Source organism: Ascaphus truei, chromosome 7 (assembly GCF_040206685.1).
Source record: "Ascaphus truei isolate aAscTru1 chromosome 7, aAscTru1.hap1, whole genome shotgun sequence".
Lineage (NCBI taxonomy): Eukaryota > Metazoa > Chordata > Amphibia > Anura > Ascaphidae > Ascaphus > Ascaphus truei.
In genome coordinates, this window is record NC_134489.1 from 64549826 (window position 1) to 64566376 (window position 16551).

Genomic DNA, 16551 nt, shown 5'->3' on the forward strand with positions numbered 1-16551 from the left:
TTCAGAAGCCAAGGCCCTGATCCACAAAGCTTTATGTTATTAACGTGACGTTATCCTAATTTAAGGTCACGGTCAACCTAAGCGCGTATCTTTAAAGGCCAATAACTTAACATTGTCATGTTTTCTCTCGTAAAAAGCATTTCCTTAGCGGTCAGTGATAATTACCTGCAAACTCTATGCAAATGAGGCATTACAATAATGTGTATCCACAGCACATTAGTTAGGTCATACCTGAACTTCCCATTACTCGCATCCAAATCCTGAAAAGGGGCTTTTACCTGTGTCTGAAGGGGTGAAACGCCACAGTGAGGCATATGTTATCTAACATAGTGTTATTCCCTTGTCTCTCCTCTTTTTCTTAACTTTAGTTAAACCCCTATTTCAGGGTCTGTATCAGAGTAATAACAAGACCTACTTGACTTCATATTACCAGCAGATAACGCAACATTATGCTACAATAATGACGTTGAGCCTGTGTTAATGAGCTGTAGAGCGGCTGTTGTTTTTGCATCTGATCCGCTTTGCGGATACAGTAGGCGTTATGAGCCGTGACTTAGCGGAGCTCTGTGGATCTGGTCAAAAGATGTAAAACCGGCAAAGGATTAAGGTGAAGTAACTAATGTCAGGATTCTGCAGGTCACACATGCGTCCACTTGAGTGAGCATGTTACATTAATAAACACACGCATTAAGCATGCCAGTTTGTATGGATAATAACATTTACTCAGCATTGCAAGCGTTTATACTTTACCACTGAAGTGAACTTCTGGTGTATGACGACCATAGTATGGTTCAGGAAACATTCAATTCCAATGTACAAGTATTTTTAGGGACGTAAAATAGTCCTACGTAGGAAGCAGATAAGAGACGTTAACAATGACCTACAGTATGAAGTGGAGTGATGCTATGGAACCCCTTATACAGATTCCCCCTTAACTCGCCATGTGTTTTCGGTTGGGGGGGAGTGGAGTGGAGTGGAGTGGAGTGGAGTGGAGTGGAGTGGAGTGGAGTGGAGTGGCATTTGACATCCTTTTCCTGTGCCACTGCTGCTTTTGAACCTAGTGCAGGGGTAAAGAACCACATGCCAAATATATCCAAGGTTATAAACCATGTCGACCAATTAATCAACAGTGGATTTTCAAATAAAGTATAGTTCATTTTTACTTATGTATTTTTTTCTTGAATTTTTTCAGATATTTCCTAGAGTCCAATAACACCTCTCTCTTCTTATTCGTTTGGATACTGTTTTTCTTCCAAATTCTCCATTTACTCACAGTTCGTCTTATGTTTAGGTGCATAAGACCCCGCAGTAAACATCGTGCTGTTGCATTAATGTGGGAAAAACTTCTTGTTGTGGCTGGGAACTCCGCTGAATGCATTTCATATCCTTTACGTAGTCCTTCCATTTCCACAGGATTGATATATGTTGTAGTATTTTATTAAATACTTTTCTTCATTTTTGGTAACTGGCAGAGGTACCTACTAGTAAAGGGGTGACCAACTCCAGTGCTCAAGGGCCACCAACAGGTCAGGTTTTACGGATATCCCTGCTTTAGCACAGGTGGCTCAATCATCCTGAAGAAGGAATATCCTTAAAACCTGACCTGTTGGTGTCCCTTGAGCACCCCATTACTGAATATTGTTCATATATAAACTATATATGCTGGAAAAACCTTGACGAAGTGCAAATTCCCTTTGGACGAGGAATCTTACATGGTGCCAGAATTGGATGGAGTCAGAATTTTCTCTCGATCCACACATGAATTCCTGCACGAAATCCCAAGTATGTACTATATAATATAATTGTGTGTGTGTGTAAATAATAGTTCCCCGGTGCTACAAATGGATATGCTCTTCTTAATAGTAAGTACTGTATATGCTTAGCTGGGGGCTCAAACGGTGGCTGCATCTGAAAAAGTTCAAATTGAATCATTGTGGATGATATTTCACTGGAGGTTTTTTTTGTTTGCCTTCTACTGGATCAATATACAGAAAAGGAAACAAATACTTTGTGTGAATAAAGACTTTTTTTTTTTTTTTTTTTTTTAAGACTGGGTTGTGATCTGCGTGTTATTCCGTTTAAACATTAGTACCCTCTGGTGTCCTTTGTATACAAATCTATTTTCTAAAATGGGTCCTGAAGATGCTAAAACCCTAAACTTGCTGTATGTTTCTATCTATGTGCTGCACGTTTAATTTTGTCTAATTGTCTATGTAGTGTTCTTGCCGCTTTATCAAAAAAATAATTTGGTAAAAGGTCTATTTTAGGTATTTAATACAACATCGTATTACATTTTCTTCCATCTTTCTTTTAAACATTATTATCCAACCTTTACAACAAATAGTCACCTATTGTTCCACCATTTATAAATAATACTACCTATTACGCATTTACATCCCGGGCAACGCCGGGTCTCTCAGCTAGTTCTTAATAAATATATATCTATATTATTATTATTTTTCTTTATGGAAAAATAAATAAATTAGATTGTCACAATTCCAGTATATAAGTGAATCTTTACAAAAAGGTATTTGAAAAAAATAAACACACACACACACACAATGCCAATAACACAGATGACAAAGGAAAACATACATGTTTGATATATATTTTTTTATTATTATAAAACGTCCTGTGTTTCTCAGATGAGCCACATCCAACCGACTTCTACACAACAACAAAAAAGAAGCGCATGCTCCATAGTTTTGTGGAAATCGTGTGGATTTTGTAAAACCTTTTTACTCTATGAAGCGTGTGTGTGGAGGTATCTGTACCGTGTTGGCATATACACAATTGTAGAATGTAAGCATCACTGTTTTTACAGCTTTACAGTAGTGCATATTAAACGACCTTGTCCTGTATGTTTATGGAAGGGAAGCTTTGTGCAAAATATGTTATTAACCTTTGCAATTCGTCGATCCATGTTTTTGTTTGTATGAAACCTTTCGGGAGATGGCACACAAAGACCTAGTACAATTACTAATTAAAAATATTCCTCGTTCCTTTCTGTTTTCCTTAGAGGTAACTGAAGAGATTTTTAAAATCGCCTCAATGGCCCCGGGTGCACTTTTACTGGAGGCACAAAAAGAATATGAGGTGAGTTCCATCCAGCTTTCATTATACACCGGAAATGAATACCTCAGGGATGTTTTCACCAATTGCAAAAACACTAACATTCTTGTGCTAAACATCCATCAAAGGAAATTAACATTAAATCCAGATGCATCCGTGCAGTATATATAGCAGCACAAAATGTTAGTACAGTATAACACAACCACAATCGTGAATATACTTATAAATGTAAGCCGTCAATAAAATTGTTTATACATAAAACGTTTTTCAAGTACATTAATAAGCCCTGCACAGACGCTGCTCCCCCTGCAAAATGACCTGCATAAAAGTGAGCAAATTGTCAATCTTACTTTTTTTTTTTCCTTTCTAGTTTAATTTGTAATTTTTATTTTAAATGTAAGACCCACATCCTGCAGTAGAGTGTCCACATGGGAGTCTCTACAGCATATTCTGAAATGCACCACCCTGCCAGAAAGCACAGAGGTGACTTCAGCCTACATCCAGCAATGTGTTGCATGCTTTATACTGATCTTCTGATGAAGCGGTCTGAACCCAATTATGGATATGTTACAAACTGAAAAGGGCCATTTTGATTTCATTTTTGGGCACATTTAATGTTGCCAGGTGACTTCTCTAAAAATACTGGACACAATGGTGAAAGGTGCAACGCGCTCAAGAAGAAAAGTCAGTCGGATGGTATGTTATCTATAAATGATCTGACCGTTACCTAATTTTTTTCAAAATTTTGTCTGGTGGCCATTTTGCAATTACGGTTATAACGCGGTCTCATTATGTGGACCCTGAGCACTGCGCTATAACGGGGTTCAGCTGTATATTGTATTTCATTAAAAAAAAAAATTCTGGGGACGGAGTGCTCTCCCTATAATTTTGTTACGTAATACAATATAAAAAATGGTGCATACCTGGAGATAACCTTTGAAAAAATGACATAACGGTTGGATCATTTATAAATAACATACCGGCAGTCATATTCTCTCCCCCCCCCCCCCCCCCAACCTTCCCATCATCCTTTGTCCCCCCCCATATCCTTTCACCCCATCCCTCTCACTCTCTCTGCCACCTCCCCCACATATTTCTCATTCTCTCTCCCCCATCCCTCTCATTCTCTCCCTCTCCCCCTATCCCTCTCTTTTCTCTCTCTCCTATTCCTCTCTTTTTCTCACTTCCCCTCATCCCTCTCATATTCTCTCTCTCTCTCTCTCTCTCTCTCTCCACGTCCCTCTCATTCGCTCTCTCTCCTCCTATTCCTCTCATTTTCTCTCTCCCCTCCCCCACAGGACACACACACACTGGTATTACCTCTCATTTTTTTACTGGACGGTGTGTCCAAATACTGGACAGTCCAATTCAATACCGGACACCTGGCAACCCTATCACATTTTAGGAATAAAATACACTAGCTAAAAATCAGTGAGCAGTTGCAAAACTACAGACGATGAAAAAATACACTTATTGGGTAATATAGTGATTTAAATCGGATTTAGGCGATGTTGAATGATCTTGGCAAAGCTGCACTGCTCTATCATCTGAAATGTACACAGCAGTTATAAAGAGCTTTAGATATGTAACAAAACCTATATGGTACAGAAACGCTTGTTTTCTTCTAGAAAGAGAGTCAGAAGGCTGATGATTACCTGCGTGAGATAAAGGATCAAAATCTGCTATTTGAAGCTGTGGAGAAATGTATAGAAGCAGCTGGATATGAACACGAGCCAGAAAAGCAGAAATCGCTGCTAAGAGTAAGTTCAGCAATGGGATATATCAGTGTAAGCTCGGGTACTGGTATTTTATAACACCTCACTCAGTGCTTTGAAAAAGTCTTCATATCGTCCATCATTGGCTGCACCCTTACAGAAGTCATGGGGCTGTCTCTTTGATTTGTGATGTAACGAGCGTAGCATCCCTTCCTTACCAAATTCGAATTGCGTCTATTTGTTTAACACGCTTTGTTTGATTCTGTTCCATTTTAACATGGATCCCTATAAGTTTATGCCTGCCGTATTACACGTTGTGTTTTTTTTTTAATTATTATTTTTTAGAACAGCATGGGTTAAAGCAGCGGTGCGCATACGGGGGAGCGACCCCCCGGGGGGGAGGGGACGCAAGATTATTCAGGGGGGGCACGGGCGGTTGCAGAGGCCCCTCGCTCTTCCCCCAAGGCATTTAAATAAATGCCGTGGGATCGCATGAGGCCTTTGCAACTTACCTTCGGCGACGCGGCGCCATGGGGTCATGTGACGTCACGTTGGCCCCGCAGCGTCGGTTGACGCCGGGAGCCGAAGAGAAGGTAAGGGAGGGGTGGCGCGAGCAGGGAAAGAAGCAGGAGGGGGGCGCGAGAAGAAAAGATTGCGCACCGCTGGGTTAAAGTGCATAATCGGTAAACCTACCCAGAGAAATCTGTTTTGACCACAGTTGTCTGACTAGGTTTGCTGGCTATGCCATGTAATCTTGCCTGAACCGGTGGTCTCCTGACATCAAGGGAACCCCCCCTCCCCCACTGGAGCGGTGAACCCAGAACAAACTGAGGAATCAATATGGCCGCCAGAGTCACGGCTTGCACCAGCATACAGTAGAAAAACAACGACGTCACCGGGAGATAACATGGCAACGTTCTACTGCTGACCCTGCTGGCCATGTTTGTAGTCCTCTACCATATTTGTACTGGGGGTATTTTTTTTCTCGTGTCAATACTGATTTAAAAAAATAAAAATCTCTGGAACCAAGTGGTCCCCACATATTGGAGGCCCCCCAATGAGCTCTGCCCCCCCTCCCCGCCCCAATCCTGTTTCAGGTAACATTAATTAATGTTTTTTATTTTGTAGTGTTGCATTAAAACACATCTGTTTTTTATATTGCAGGCAACTTCTTTTGGAAAGTGCTTTGTAGATAAATTTCCTCCTTCAGATTTTGTAACAATGTGTCATGATCTTCGTGTCCTAAATGCTATCCACGACTACCAGATCGGGATCCCATTAAGTATCACTCAGTATCCTTTTAATGGTTTGTGTAGTTTATTTTAAGAGCTACCAGAAAGTTACAATGTGCGTACTGGGGCATTAGCTTTTTTCTTAATACAATTACACTGTTGCTCATTCCCCTTTTGTCTTACCACATGGCATCAAAAGTACTTCTTACTACACTTACATTTTGTTTTATATATTTAATGATGATACATATTCAATATTGGAGCAAATGAAGCTGCTTTTATTAAAAAAATAGAAAACGGGTATTAAATAGCCGTGAGACTGGCATGCTTTGACATTTCCTGAGAAACCACATTTAAAGAAATGGTATCTAAAATCACTAAATACTGTATATGAAGTACATTAGGGTTGAAGTTTTCCATGTGCAATTCCCATTCCAAACACAGACATAAGCATTCATATATATGTGCACTCACACACCCATACACACGCACACGCACACTCACACGCGCACACACACAAGCACACATCCCCTCTCATATACACACACATCCCCACCCATATACACACACACACACACACATCCCCTCCCATATACACACACACATCCCACACACACCCCCCCCACACACACACACACACATCCCCCCCCCCCCACACACACACACACACACACACATCCAACACAACACACACACCCTGATGATGGGTCCAAAACTGTGCTTGTATTTATTTTATAGATATGTCAAATGTATTTTAGTGAGCAGTGGTTGCTCTCATTATTGTAAAATTGTGCTCTGACCTATGAAGACGAGTCCACAGTTCACACCCACCACCTGCACACCCCTCATCAACTATATCCTAGCCTTAAATTCATGCATATGAATGCACATGCAGTGGTTTGTAGGTTAAGACAAGTGTGGTAGGATACCTTAGAATATTAGCTGTGCTGAACTATCCAAAGGCATTTTAAACTGGTGGTGTGTAGGCAGACACAGTCATGATGTTTCCCCATAATGTGAGTTTACCCATGACTTTGATGCAGATACAAACAGCTCACTATTCCAGTTCTGTTGGACAGGTACAGTAATATTTATTTGTATTTAATTTGATAACCCTTTTAAGAGTGTGTAAAATGCAATGAAGTTTCAACATAGTGAACATTTTTAAGATGACCTATGTAACAATGTGGTTAATATAATGTACAAATATTTGCTGTGCCATCACGTCAGTGGTTAAAATATGTTGCTAGATTGTACAGAGTGCTAGTTTTTTCTTTAATGTTTAAAAAGTACATTTTTTGTTTATTATTCCTTAAACCATTTTAAAGTGAACTATCTTTGCTCCCTCAATTGCATTTCAACCAAAACACATGCCAGGCATTTGGGAGCGAGTATCGGGGCTTAGTTTATGCTGTTTATTTTGCCCATCAGGTTGCCAAATTTAGCAGAAAATATGTTTACATCACCACAATATATGAAAACTAGCATTATCAATAGTGCCTAATATAATGCATTAGCTGTACAGGCAAATAAGATCTTATCTTGCCTTAAACAGGGAATGGGTAGAAGGGAAATAAGCATAATTATGCCCCTCTATAAAGCATTAGTAAGACTACACCTTGAATATGGAGTACAGTTTTGGGCATCACTCCATAAAAAATACATTATGGTCTTGGTGTCCTTACGTTGTCCCTAATGATCTGGAGAAAAGACAATTCTAGCAATAGTGGTGATTTTCTGCTGAATTCCAAAAATATAGTACTTTTAAAATTTCACATTGCTATCAGCATTTTCTGAGCAGTCTTATTGTTACATTTGTTCAATTTACCCCCAGATTAGTTTTACGAAGACTTTATCCTCTTGCCATTAAAATTTGTGAGTATCTAAAGCTCTCAGACTTTCAAGGAGTCAGTCGGATTTTGGCTCATTGGGCTTGTTACAAGGTACAAGAATTCGTTTTTTCCACTTAATTATTTACATCCTATATTTCTCTTTCCATCTTGGTAATGACTAATGCAAACTGTGTTTTATAGGTTCAGCAAAAAGAAAAGTCTGACGAGGAAGTAGCTCAGGCCATCAATCAAAAGCTTGGGGATACCCCAGGAATCTCCTACTCTGAGATTGCATCCAAAGCTTGCGACTGTGGGAGGACGGAGTTGGCCATTAAGGTGAGTATATTTTCAGCTGGATTTATGGAAATTGTGCACCCAAAACAAAATGGCGCTTGAAAACTAGTCACTTAACAAAAAGGATGTTGGTTTTATAGTGAAGACCATTATACATGACAAAAAAGAATTGAATGACCGCAAATTAATATCTGCTTTAACCTAATCCAATGGAAAGCAGGGAGCATGGAATAGTGAAGAATATATATCTTTATATCTCAATCTCTAGCTCTCTCTCTCTATCCTTAGCTCTAGCTCTCTCTCTATCCTTAGCTCTAGCTCTCTCTCTATCCTTAGCTCTAGCTCTCTCTCTATCCTTAGCTCTAGCTCTCTCTCTATCCTTATCTCTAGCTCTCTCTCTCTATCCCTAGCTCTAGCTCTCTCTCTCTCTCTATCCCTAGCTCTAGCTCTCTCTCTATCCTTAGCTCTATCTCTATTCTTAGCTCTAATCTCTCCTGGGAAGATAAAAGACTATGACAAGATGGTTTACTAAATTGAAAATGATTTCCTCGCCTGTGGACATGGCTTTTATGTTTTTCCAAAGAGGAAACCTTGAAATAACACGCCTCGTAATTATAAACATTAAAAAAAAAAAAGAGAGAAATGCGAGGGCGAGAATGTAACTTTTACACATTTCTGCAGCACCTACCATGTTTATTTCATAGTTTTCAGACTCCGCAGGTCTTCTAACTAGCACGTTACTGAAGCGCACATACATTTTGCTTTAGTTCAAGGAGTGTGAATCCTGTCCTCCAGCACAGCACCATCTGCCTCTGTCTGTAAAGCATTTGGGTATCTAAATATATTTGTATCATTTACATTTTGGAGCAGAAATTGTAATGTTTTGTTGAATAATGTATCATTTCAGCTCTTGGAATATGAGCCGAGGTCAGGGGAGCAAGTGCCATTGCTTTTAAAGATGAAGAGAAGCAAACTCGCTTTGAGCAAAGCTATTGAGAGTGGAGACACTGATCTTGGTAAGTGTTTTCTAGCAGATACATGTTAGTTGTGCGTTTCACTTTGTATGGTTTCCAGTGTTTCATACCCAAGGCGTTTTGCTGATTACTGCATGACACACCCCCCCCCCCACTTTGCCATGCCTCTGCTTACCAACTGTTCACCAAGGTCCCTCAACGGTGTTAACTGCCATTATTATCTTTTATTTATAAAGTGCCACCATTTTCCGCAGCGCAGTACAATTAGGGAACAAATTGACAATACAGTAACGACATACTAAAATAGAGCAAACAAAGGCAGACGGATGCAATATAACGAAGGCCCTATTCATGAGAACTTATAATGTAGGGTAAACAACAACAAGGCCGAAGGATGTGTTATACACAGCATTGGACTCTAGTGAATCCTGGCGTTCGTTTCCGATTATGAATCTGATCTGCTGTGTTAACACAACCTCCCAAAATCCTTGATTTTGACCCTTCGACTTATGATGTTGCGGCGGCTTATTGGCCTCAGATATGGCGCTATTTTGTTTCCCTGGAGGGAGATTTAAACCTGGTAATTTCACAGGTAGGTGTCTCAGGATCTTCGGGGCTTTGCAGCTGAAACTAGTACTGTTTTAGTTCCGAAAAACTCACTGGTCCTCGTCTTGTAATAAAGGCGTAGGGTGGGAGGGATTGCTGCTTTAAAGGAAGCATTTTCTTTTTTCTAGTGTATACTGTGGTGTCCTATCTGAAAAACGAGCTTAATCGGGGAGAATTCTTCATGACGTTGCAAAATCAGCCTGTAGCTCTGAGTCTCTACCGACAGGTAAAATTGAATGTTGCAGTATCCGTATATAAATATTTGTTCGCACTTATTAGAAAGATGGTTTTTAATTTGCTTTGTATGGGAGGTTTTTCTGTGATCAAACGTATGCTTTTTTTGTGTGCACTAACTTTGCCAAACCTTTGCAGCTGGGAGACGCAGCACCTTTTTAAAGCACTTAATATAATTTGGCTTCATGTAACAAACACAATCAGTCCTAAAGCACATTTTTTTTTTAATGAACCCTAGAATTCAAGTAATTGGTTTATTTATCTGTTTATCTCTTCCCCCCTCCCCCCTCCCCCTCCTTCTGTCAGCTCTTCAACCCCCTTTGCCTCAAATGTTACTGCAGTTTAGATACCAACTTTAAAAATATATTTTAAAATACTTGTAGATAATTTTACTTAATGGCTTAAATGCAGCACAACCAACCACTGGTTCATTTGGGTGCTAGGAGGATCTGCTCTAACATTTCTGTGTTCCTGTATAAATGGGCGAAATGTATGCATAACTCTGGTAAATCTCCATTTCATTTGCTTGTCAGTTCTGCAAACATCAGGAACTTGAAACTCTTAAAGATCTATACAATCAAGATGATGATCACCAAGAACTTGGAAACTTTCATGTTCGCGCCAGTTACGGCACAGACATGGTACGTTTTGGTTTCATTTTACAGATCATGGGCCTCTCTCAAACAACCAAAGGTTTGCAAATACACAATCAAGTCCAACTCATAACTGTGTCTCTCTTGCACTGGTATTTGCTCAGACGCATCTGAACTCATTCATTACATTTTTGTATGAAATTTAGAAAGTTTGCGTTTTTAAATGTACAATTGACCTACAAACACACAGAAACCGTGTGTGTGTGTGTGTGTGTGTGTGTGTGTGTGTGTGTCAAATTAGATTTGAATTGCACATTTGTTGTTTTTCTTTTATACAGAGTATTGAGGGGCGGGTTGCAGCGCTGCAAAACGCTGTAGATGAGTACAACAAAGCCAAAAATGAATTGGCTGCTAAGGTGAGAATATTATTTGATTTATGGAGGACTGTAAAGACTAATCTAGAAATTAAATATGTGTTGGATGTATTCCTTCAATAGAGCGTATATATATATATATATATATATATATATATATATATATATATATATATATATATATATATATATATATATATATATTTTTTTTTTTTTTATTTATTTATTTTTTTAACCATAATGATTGATTGCCTAGTGGACACCATGTCAGCCATTAGTATTTTAATTTGTGCCATCTATCGTTTTTGCATATAATGGTACTGTTTGAATATTAACTGCATAACCTTAAATTCTGCCTTCATTTAAGTGGTATATCAGATGTTTTGTCTTCATTTCTCCTCCCCTGGTGCTTAAATCACATTTTGGTTGCACTCAACAGGCAACAGAAGATCAGATCAAATTGTTAAGAAAGCAGCGTGAACTGCAAGATCAGATGGATAAACCTTATCTAGATAACTCTTTGCATGACACAGTTTACAATCTGATACTTGATGGAATGCAGAAAAAGGCCGAGCAACTTTATAAAGAGTTTAAAATTCCTGATAAGAGGTAATTGTACAGTCTATATGTTGGTGTATAGATTTGCATACAGGTGACCTTGAACATAATTTTAATTTTATTTTTCTCAATGATATACATCTTTTTTGTATTTTTATTTTGTTTAACAGACCGCTTTTTTGGATAAAGATCCTTTTCCTGCAACCATCGTAAAGGTTTTACTTTAGGCCGAGTCCCAGGTAGTCACGGTGGTGCGCACCACACAGCACAGCCTTCTATGGGCCAGGCCCCAGTGGCTGTGTGTGTGTAGGCGCGCAGAACACTGTGACGCATGTCGCGATTCAGCGCACAGCCAATGGCAGGGCAGATATGCCCTGTCATGGCCCCGCCCCCTCTGTGCTCCCCTGGAGCTCCCCTACACACCGCCGCTCGCAGCTGTAGTCGCTGCATGCGCCGCCATGACGCCAGGCGCGCCTGCTGCCAGGAGGACTGGGGCCGTAAGTTTACATTTTGACCATGCTGTAAAAAAAATATTTTTTTTGTATGTGTATAAAATATGATTCTGACTTTCTGGGAAGTTATTGGTAACTCTACGTTGGGCGGGAAAACATATAATGGCAATTGGGTTCAACAGAAAGATGCAAGTACAAGCACAGTATATTTTTGCACTGTTTAAAATGTCTAAATAATGCTCTAGTAGGATCTGTTCGTGTCATCATCGCCCTTCCATCTAATTGTTACATATGTTTTTATATTAAGGCATTAAAAAAACATTTTTTCCAGGTACTGGTGGCTGAAGATTTCTGCGTTGGCAGAGAAAGAGGACTGGGAGGAACTGGAAAAGTTTTCCAAAACGAAGAAGTCAGCGATTGGTTACTTGGTAATGACATGTTACATTTTTGGTTTGTGTAAGGTCTCTCATTTTGGTCTGCTTTTTCTCCACGAAACACCGAACCATGTATCTACATATTCCACACTAGTCTGTTCCAGACTGTAAAACATGGATTAGCAATACGTATGTTGGTACACAGAGTATGTTACCATTCTATCTTTTAATATAGTGCTTGTACACTCAAACCATACTAAAACTGTAGCCCAACATAGCTCGTATAGCCAATCCTACGTTAATTGGGAAGTCCCTTATAGGGCCTTCGTGAAATACTGTAATAGAAGTGTCATGTTTAATATGTTACAAACACTTTTTTAATCAGATTAATTTTATTTTAAATATTGAAACTTTGTTTTAATGGGAAGCACATGCTTTGGTTTTGCTAGGCAGGTTATAGTAAAAATATATATTTATTTAATTATAGAAGTAGATACATCACCACAAGGAGGTATAGAACCCTCATAGGAGAACCCAATTGCCATTATAACGTGTTTTATAAAACCAAATAGGTGCGAAACGCGTTGGAGGGTTCCTTTATAAAACACACAATAGGTGCGAAATGCGTAGGAGGGTTCCTATACCTCTTTGTGGTGATGTATCTACTTCTATAATTAAATAAATATATATATATATATATATATATATTTTTTTTTTTACTATAACCTGCCTGGCTCCCTTGGCTGTGCACTGCTGTTTTTGTATATTACATCTGGCTTTCTCTATCTGCGGCTGGTCACGCCTCATCAAAGACACTCTAGGAGTGGGTAAGAGAATTTATGTTCATATGGAGAAGAAACCAAAGTCAATACTATATCTTGTTGAAGATTTTCATCTACATTTATTTTTACCCCCAATGAGGTTGCAGCATTTTTGGGATAACATTATTGAATGTCGCCTTCAGGAGGGTTGCGTGCTATTGATGATCACGAATACCACTTCATTCTAATACCCACTCCATGCATGTTTTCTCTATTCTTACTTCCTTGATACAATCAAGATACATTTATATTCTGGAACTATTTGAGCACCCTTTTTGTCCTTCTTGCTTAATTTGCCTCTTTCATAAAAAGGCTGTTAATCGGGGAATCTATGGGTAATTCAAATGTATTTCATCTTTGTTCTTTGTCTGTAAAGTAATGATGTTGGTATAATTAGCCAAGCCGTTAAACATGTGCGACAACCCATATGTCATAACCAGATGCATAGAAAATCTTACTCCTTTTTCAAAAGAATACAAATACATTACATTTGTACCTTTTAAAAATAATGATATGCATTTAAATAAAGCCAATTACATTGGTATTAAAAATAGCTTGATAAAGCTTGTTTGTGGGCTGCTGAATCCAAGGGCCACATGAAGGCCGTGTTTGTGGGCAGCTGAATCCAAGGGCCACATGAAGGCCGTGTTTGTGGGCCCGCCAGTTCAAGAGCCCTGCTGTACACCATCGCACTATGATGGTTTCCTAAGGCCCCGCTTATAGTGCCGGCGACGCGACGTCGCCCGAAAACAAATACATTGTCACCGCCGCATGCGTTTATAGTAAGCGCGACAGCGACGCGATTTTTGGTAGCTGTAATTAGTTGATTTTTTAGGGGCTGTCACCTCATGTGACAGCCCCTGAACCAATCGGGAGCCTGGTCGCCCGCGCCACCGCCGCAAAGCGAATACAACTCTTGCTTGTGGTGACGGGTGATGTCACCGGCACTATAGGCGCGGCCTTAGAGGAACCCTCCCGTTCTGTCATTGTCACCAGAATGACATGGAGAATTGCTCTTTCTTTCCGTTCTCAGTGATGGTGATCACGTGATCGCGAGTGCCAGAGTGGCCGCTGTACTCTGATGCCTCTTCCCCCGACACTCAAAGCGCGTTAAAAAAAAAATTGATTTTCCTTTAAACACATTTTATATTTTTTTGCAATGTTACTTTTTTTAGATTTGCTCGTGGGAACATTTTCTAAATCTATCTGTGAAATGTAAAGGGTCTGATGAGCATCATTATAGCTGTTCTGCATGTTTTTAGTGAATCTATTAATAATGCAGAGGTTTGTTACCCTGTCTATTTTCTGTACGGTTTTTCAGCCATTTGTCGAAATCTGCATGAAACATCAAAACAAATTTGAGGCAAAGAAGTACGCTCTGCGAGTGAATCCTGACCAGAGAGTGAAAGCCTTCCTTTTAGTGCGGTAAGAAACCTTTTTCTGTCTATATAGTAATGGTAACTAGAACTGAGCTTTACACCACACATTCATAACTAACAGGGCCTTCTTAACATTACTGTGCCATCCACCACAGGCTCTTCCTAGTTGCATAAAGGAGACCATTTTCTAAATGTTTACTCAACACAGACTTTGTAGATGGAGGGGGGTCCTATTTATCAAGGCAAAAGTGGAGTAATTTTAGGGCAAGAAATCTGCACCACATGTATCAAAATAAATAAAAATCCTATTGATTTTAGTGGGACTTTGGTGCAGAATTGCTCCACTTTTGTGTTGGTACATATGCCCCAAGGTTGTGTACCCAGGGCAATCCACCTTTTTAAAACTCCACAAAAGTAAGGTTCATCATACGTCTTTAATGCTGTTTACAAGTTTTTGTTATGCATTATTAAAACCTAACTGTAAAGTTTCCAAGTGATATCCAGAAGAATGCAAATCAGGACGATCTCTCTTCGCTGAAATCGATACAAATCGTGGTGTTTTATTCAGGTCACGATCACATTTGGATCAATACAAACATCATTTGTAGATAACACCCCTGTTTTAATTATTGATGTATTGCTCCCAGTAGTGTCTTATACAAATGACTATTACATTTGGACTAGTACAGTATCCAAATGTGTTGGATACCTACTGTATAAAAAGGGGCAATCCTTAGGACCAAAATGAACTAATGGCAGTGACATGTTCTATAGATTAAATAGAGGCACCATTTGTTTTACAAATCAAAGTACAGCTGAAACCCGTTATAACGCGATCCGTTACAACACAAATCAGCTTATAACGCGATGCAAGCGTGGCTCCCAATTTTCGTATTTATGAATACTTTATAACACGATTATTGGTATCTTAGAAATAATATACAATTGTATGCATTATACAATAAAGTATTTTATGCGATCCGCTTATAACGCAATGTGATTCTTTGGACCCCAAGCACAGCGTTATAAGGGGATTGAGCTGTATAAGCATTTAAAAAAAATAAATAAGTATTTATCTTTTTTGCCTACATAGCAACCAAATGCTATGGGGTTATTTATACAATGTCCACCTAATGTGTTTTGTGATAACACTGTAAACTGCAGGGAGATTGTTCACCCAGAGGCTTTCACTGTGATGTTGTGGTTTGACTAATGATGACCCTATAATTTGATTTAAGAGGACTAACCACGATTACCAGATACGATTTGAATTAAGTGGTCCCGGAAAAAAGGTGAAACCGGCTTATTTTTACACAAGAAGGAAATAAGAAAAAAAATTTACTTTTAGGGGCAATCTAATATTTCTAACGACGCTGATTGCATTGATAAGTTATGTGGGATTGCCCCATTAATTGATAGTGTTGGTCCCTATCCTTGCTGTGACCAATTTTACAAAAAGAACTTTTCAGCACCAATTTCAAATAAATTCCTCTCTAAATGGTGCGTTGCATAGACCTGTAGAAGACGTGTAAGGTAAGCAGTTCATGTACTGTAGACTTTTCAAAAATGTCCCTAAAGTACCTACACCAAGTAAGTGTGTTTATTTATTTACATAACCATATATATATATGGGGCTAATGAAGGGAGTATTGAGAATATGCTTCTTAAAATTCAGTTTGCCCACTTTATTGATATAGATCAGGAGTGGCCGACTCCAGTCCTCATGAGCTACCAACAGATCAGGTTTTCAGGATATCCCTGCTCAGTCAATGACTGAGCCACTGATCAAGTCTCCTGTGCTGAAGCTGGGACTGACTGAGCCACCTGTGCTGAAGCAGGGATATGGTGTCTTGAAGACTGGACTTGGCCATCCCTGATATAGATAAGCAGGCAATCAAAATCGAGCTCTGTTAAAAATGATGGGTTGTATTAGAGGACTACAAGAGTATATATACTCAGTGCTCATTTCCAAAGGGGAATACCCTTAAATAGGACAGGTTTCAAAATAATCCAATGTGATCTGTTTGTAAAATTGACCAGA

The 16551-nt window shown here is 39.2% G+C and overlaps 1 protein-coding gene across 2 annotated transcripts in view; it reads left to right on the forward strand.

The window, feature by feature from the left end:
- Nucleotides 1–16551, forward strand: part of VPS16 (VPS16 core subunit of CORVET and HOPS complexes) — a 31593-nt gene that overhangs the window by 14638 nt on the left and 404 nt on the right. For both annotated transcript variants that reach the window (XM_075608847.1, XM_075608848.1), the window contains 15 exons: nt 1292–1381; nt 1688–1782; nt 3020–3096; nt 4701–4832; nt 5952–6079; nt 7063–7098; nt 7854–7962; nt 8053–8187; nt 9053–9161; nt 9854–9951; nt 10493–10600; nt 10891–10968; nt 11366–11535; nt 12268–12364; nt 14453–14556. In XM_075608847.1, coding sequence (XP_075464962.1) covers nt 1292–1381; nt 1688–1782; nt 3020–3096; nt 4701–4832; nt 5952–6079; nt 7063–7098; nt 7854–7962; nt 8053–8187; nt 9053–9161; nt 9854–9951; nt 10493–10600; nt 10891–10968; nt 11366–11535; nt 12268–12364; nt 14453–14556 — 1566 coding nt within the window. The remainder of the gene's footprint in view (nt 1–1291; nt 1382–1687; nt 1783–3019; nt 3097–4700; nt 4833–5951; nt 6080–7062; nt 7099–7853; nt 7963–8052; nt 8188–9052; nt 9162–9853; nt 9952–10492; nt 10601–10890; nt 10969–11365; nt 11536–12267; nt 12365–14452; nt 14557–16551) is intronic.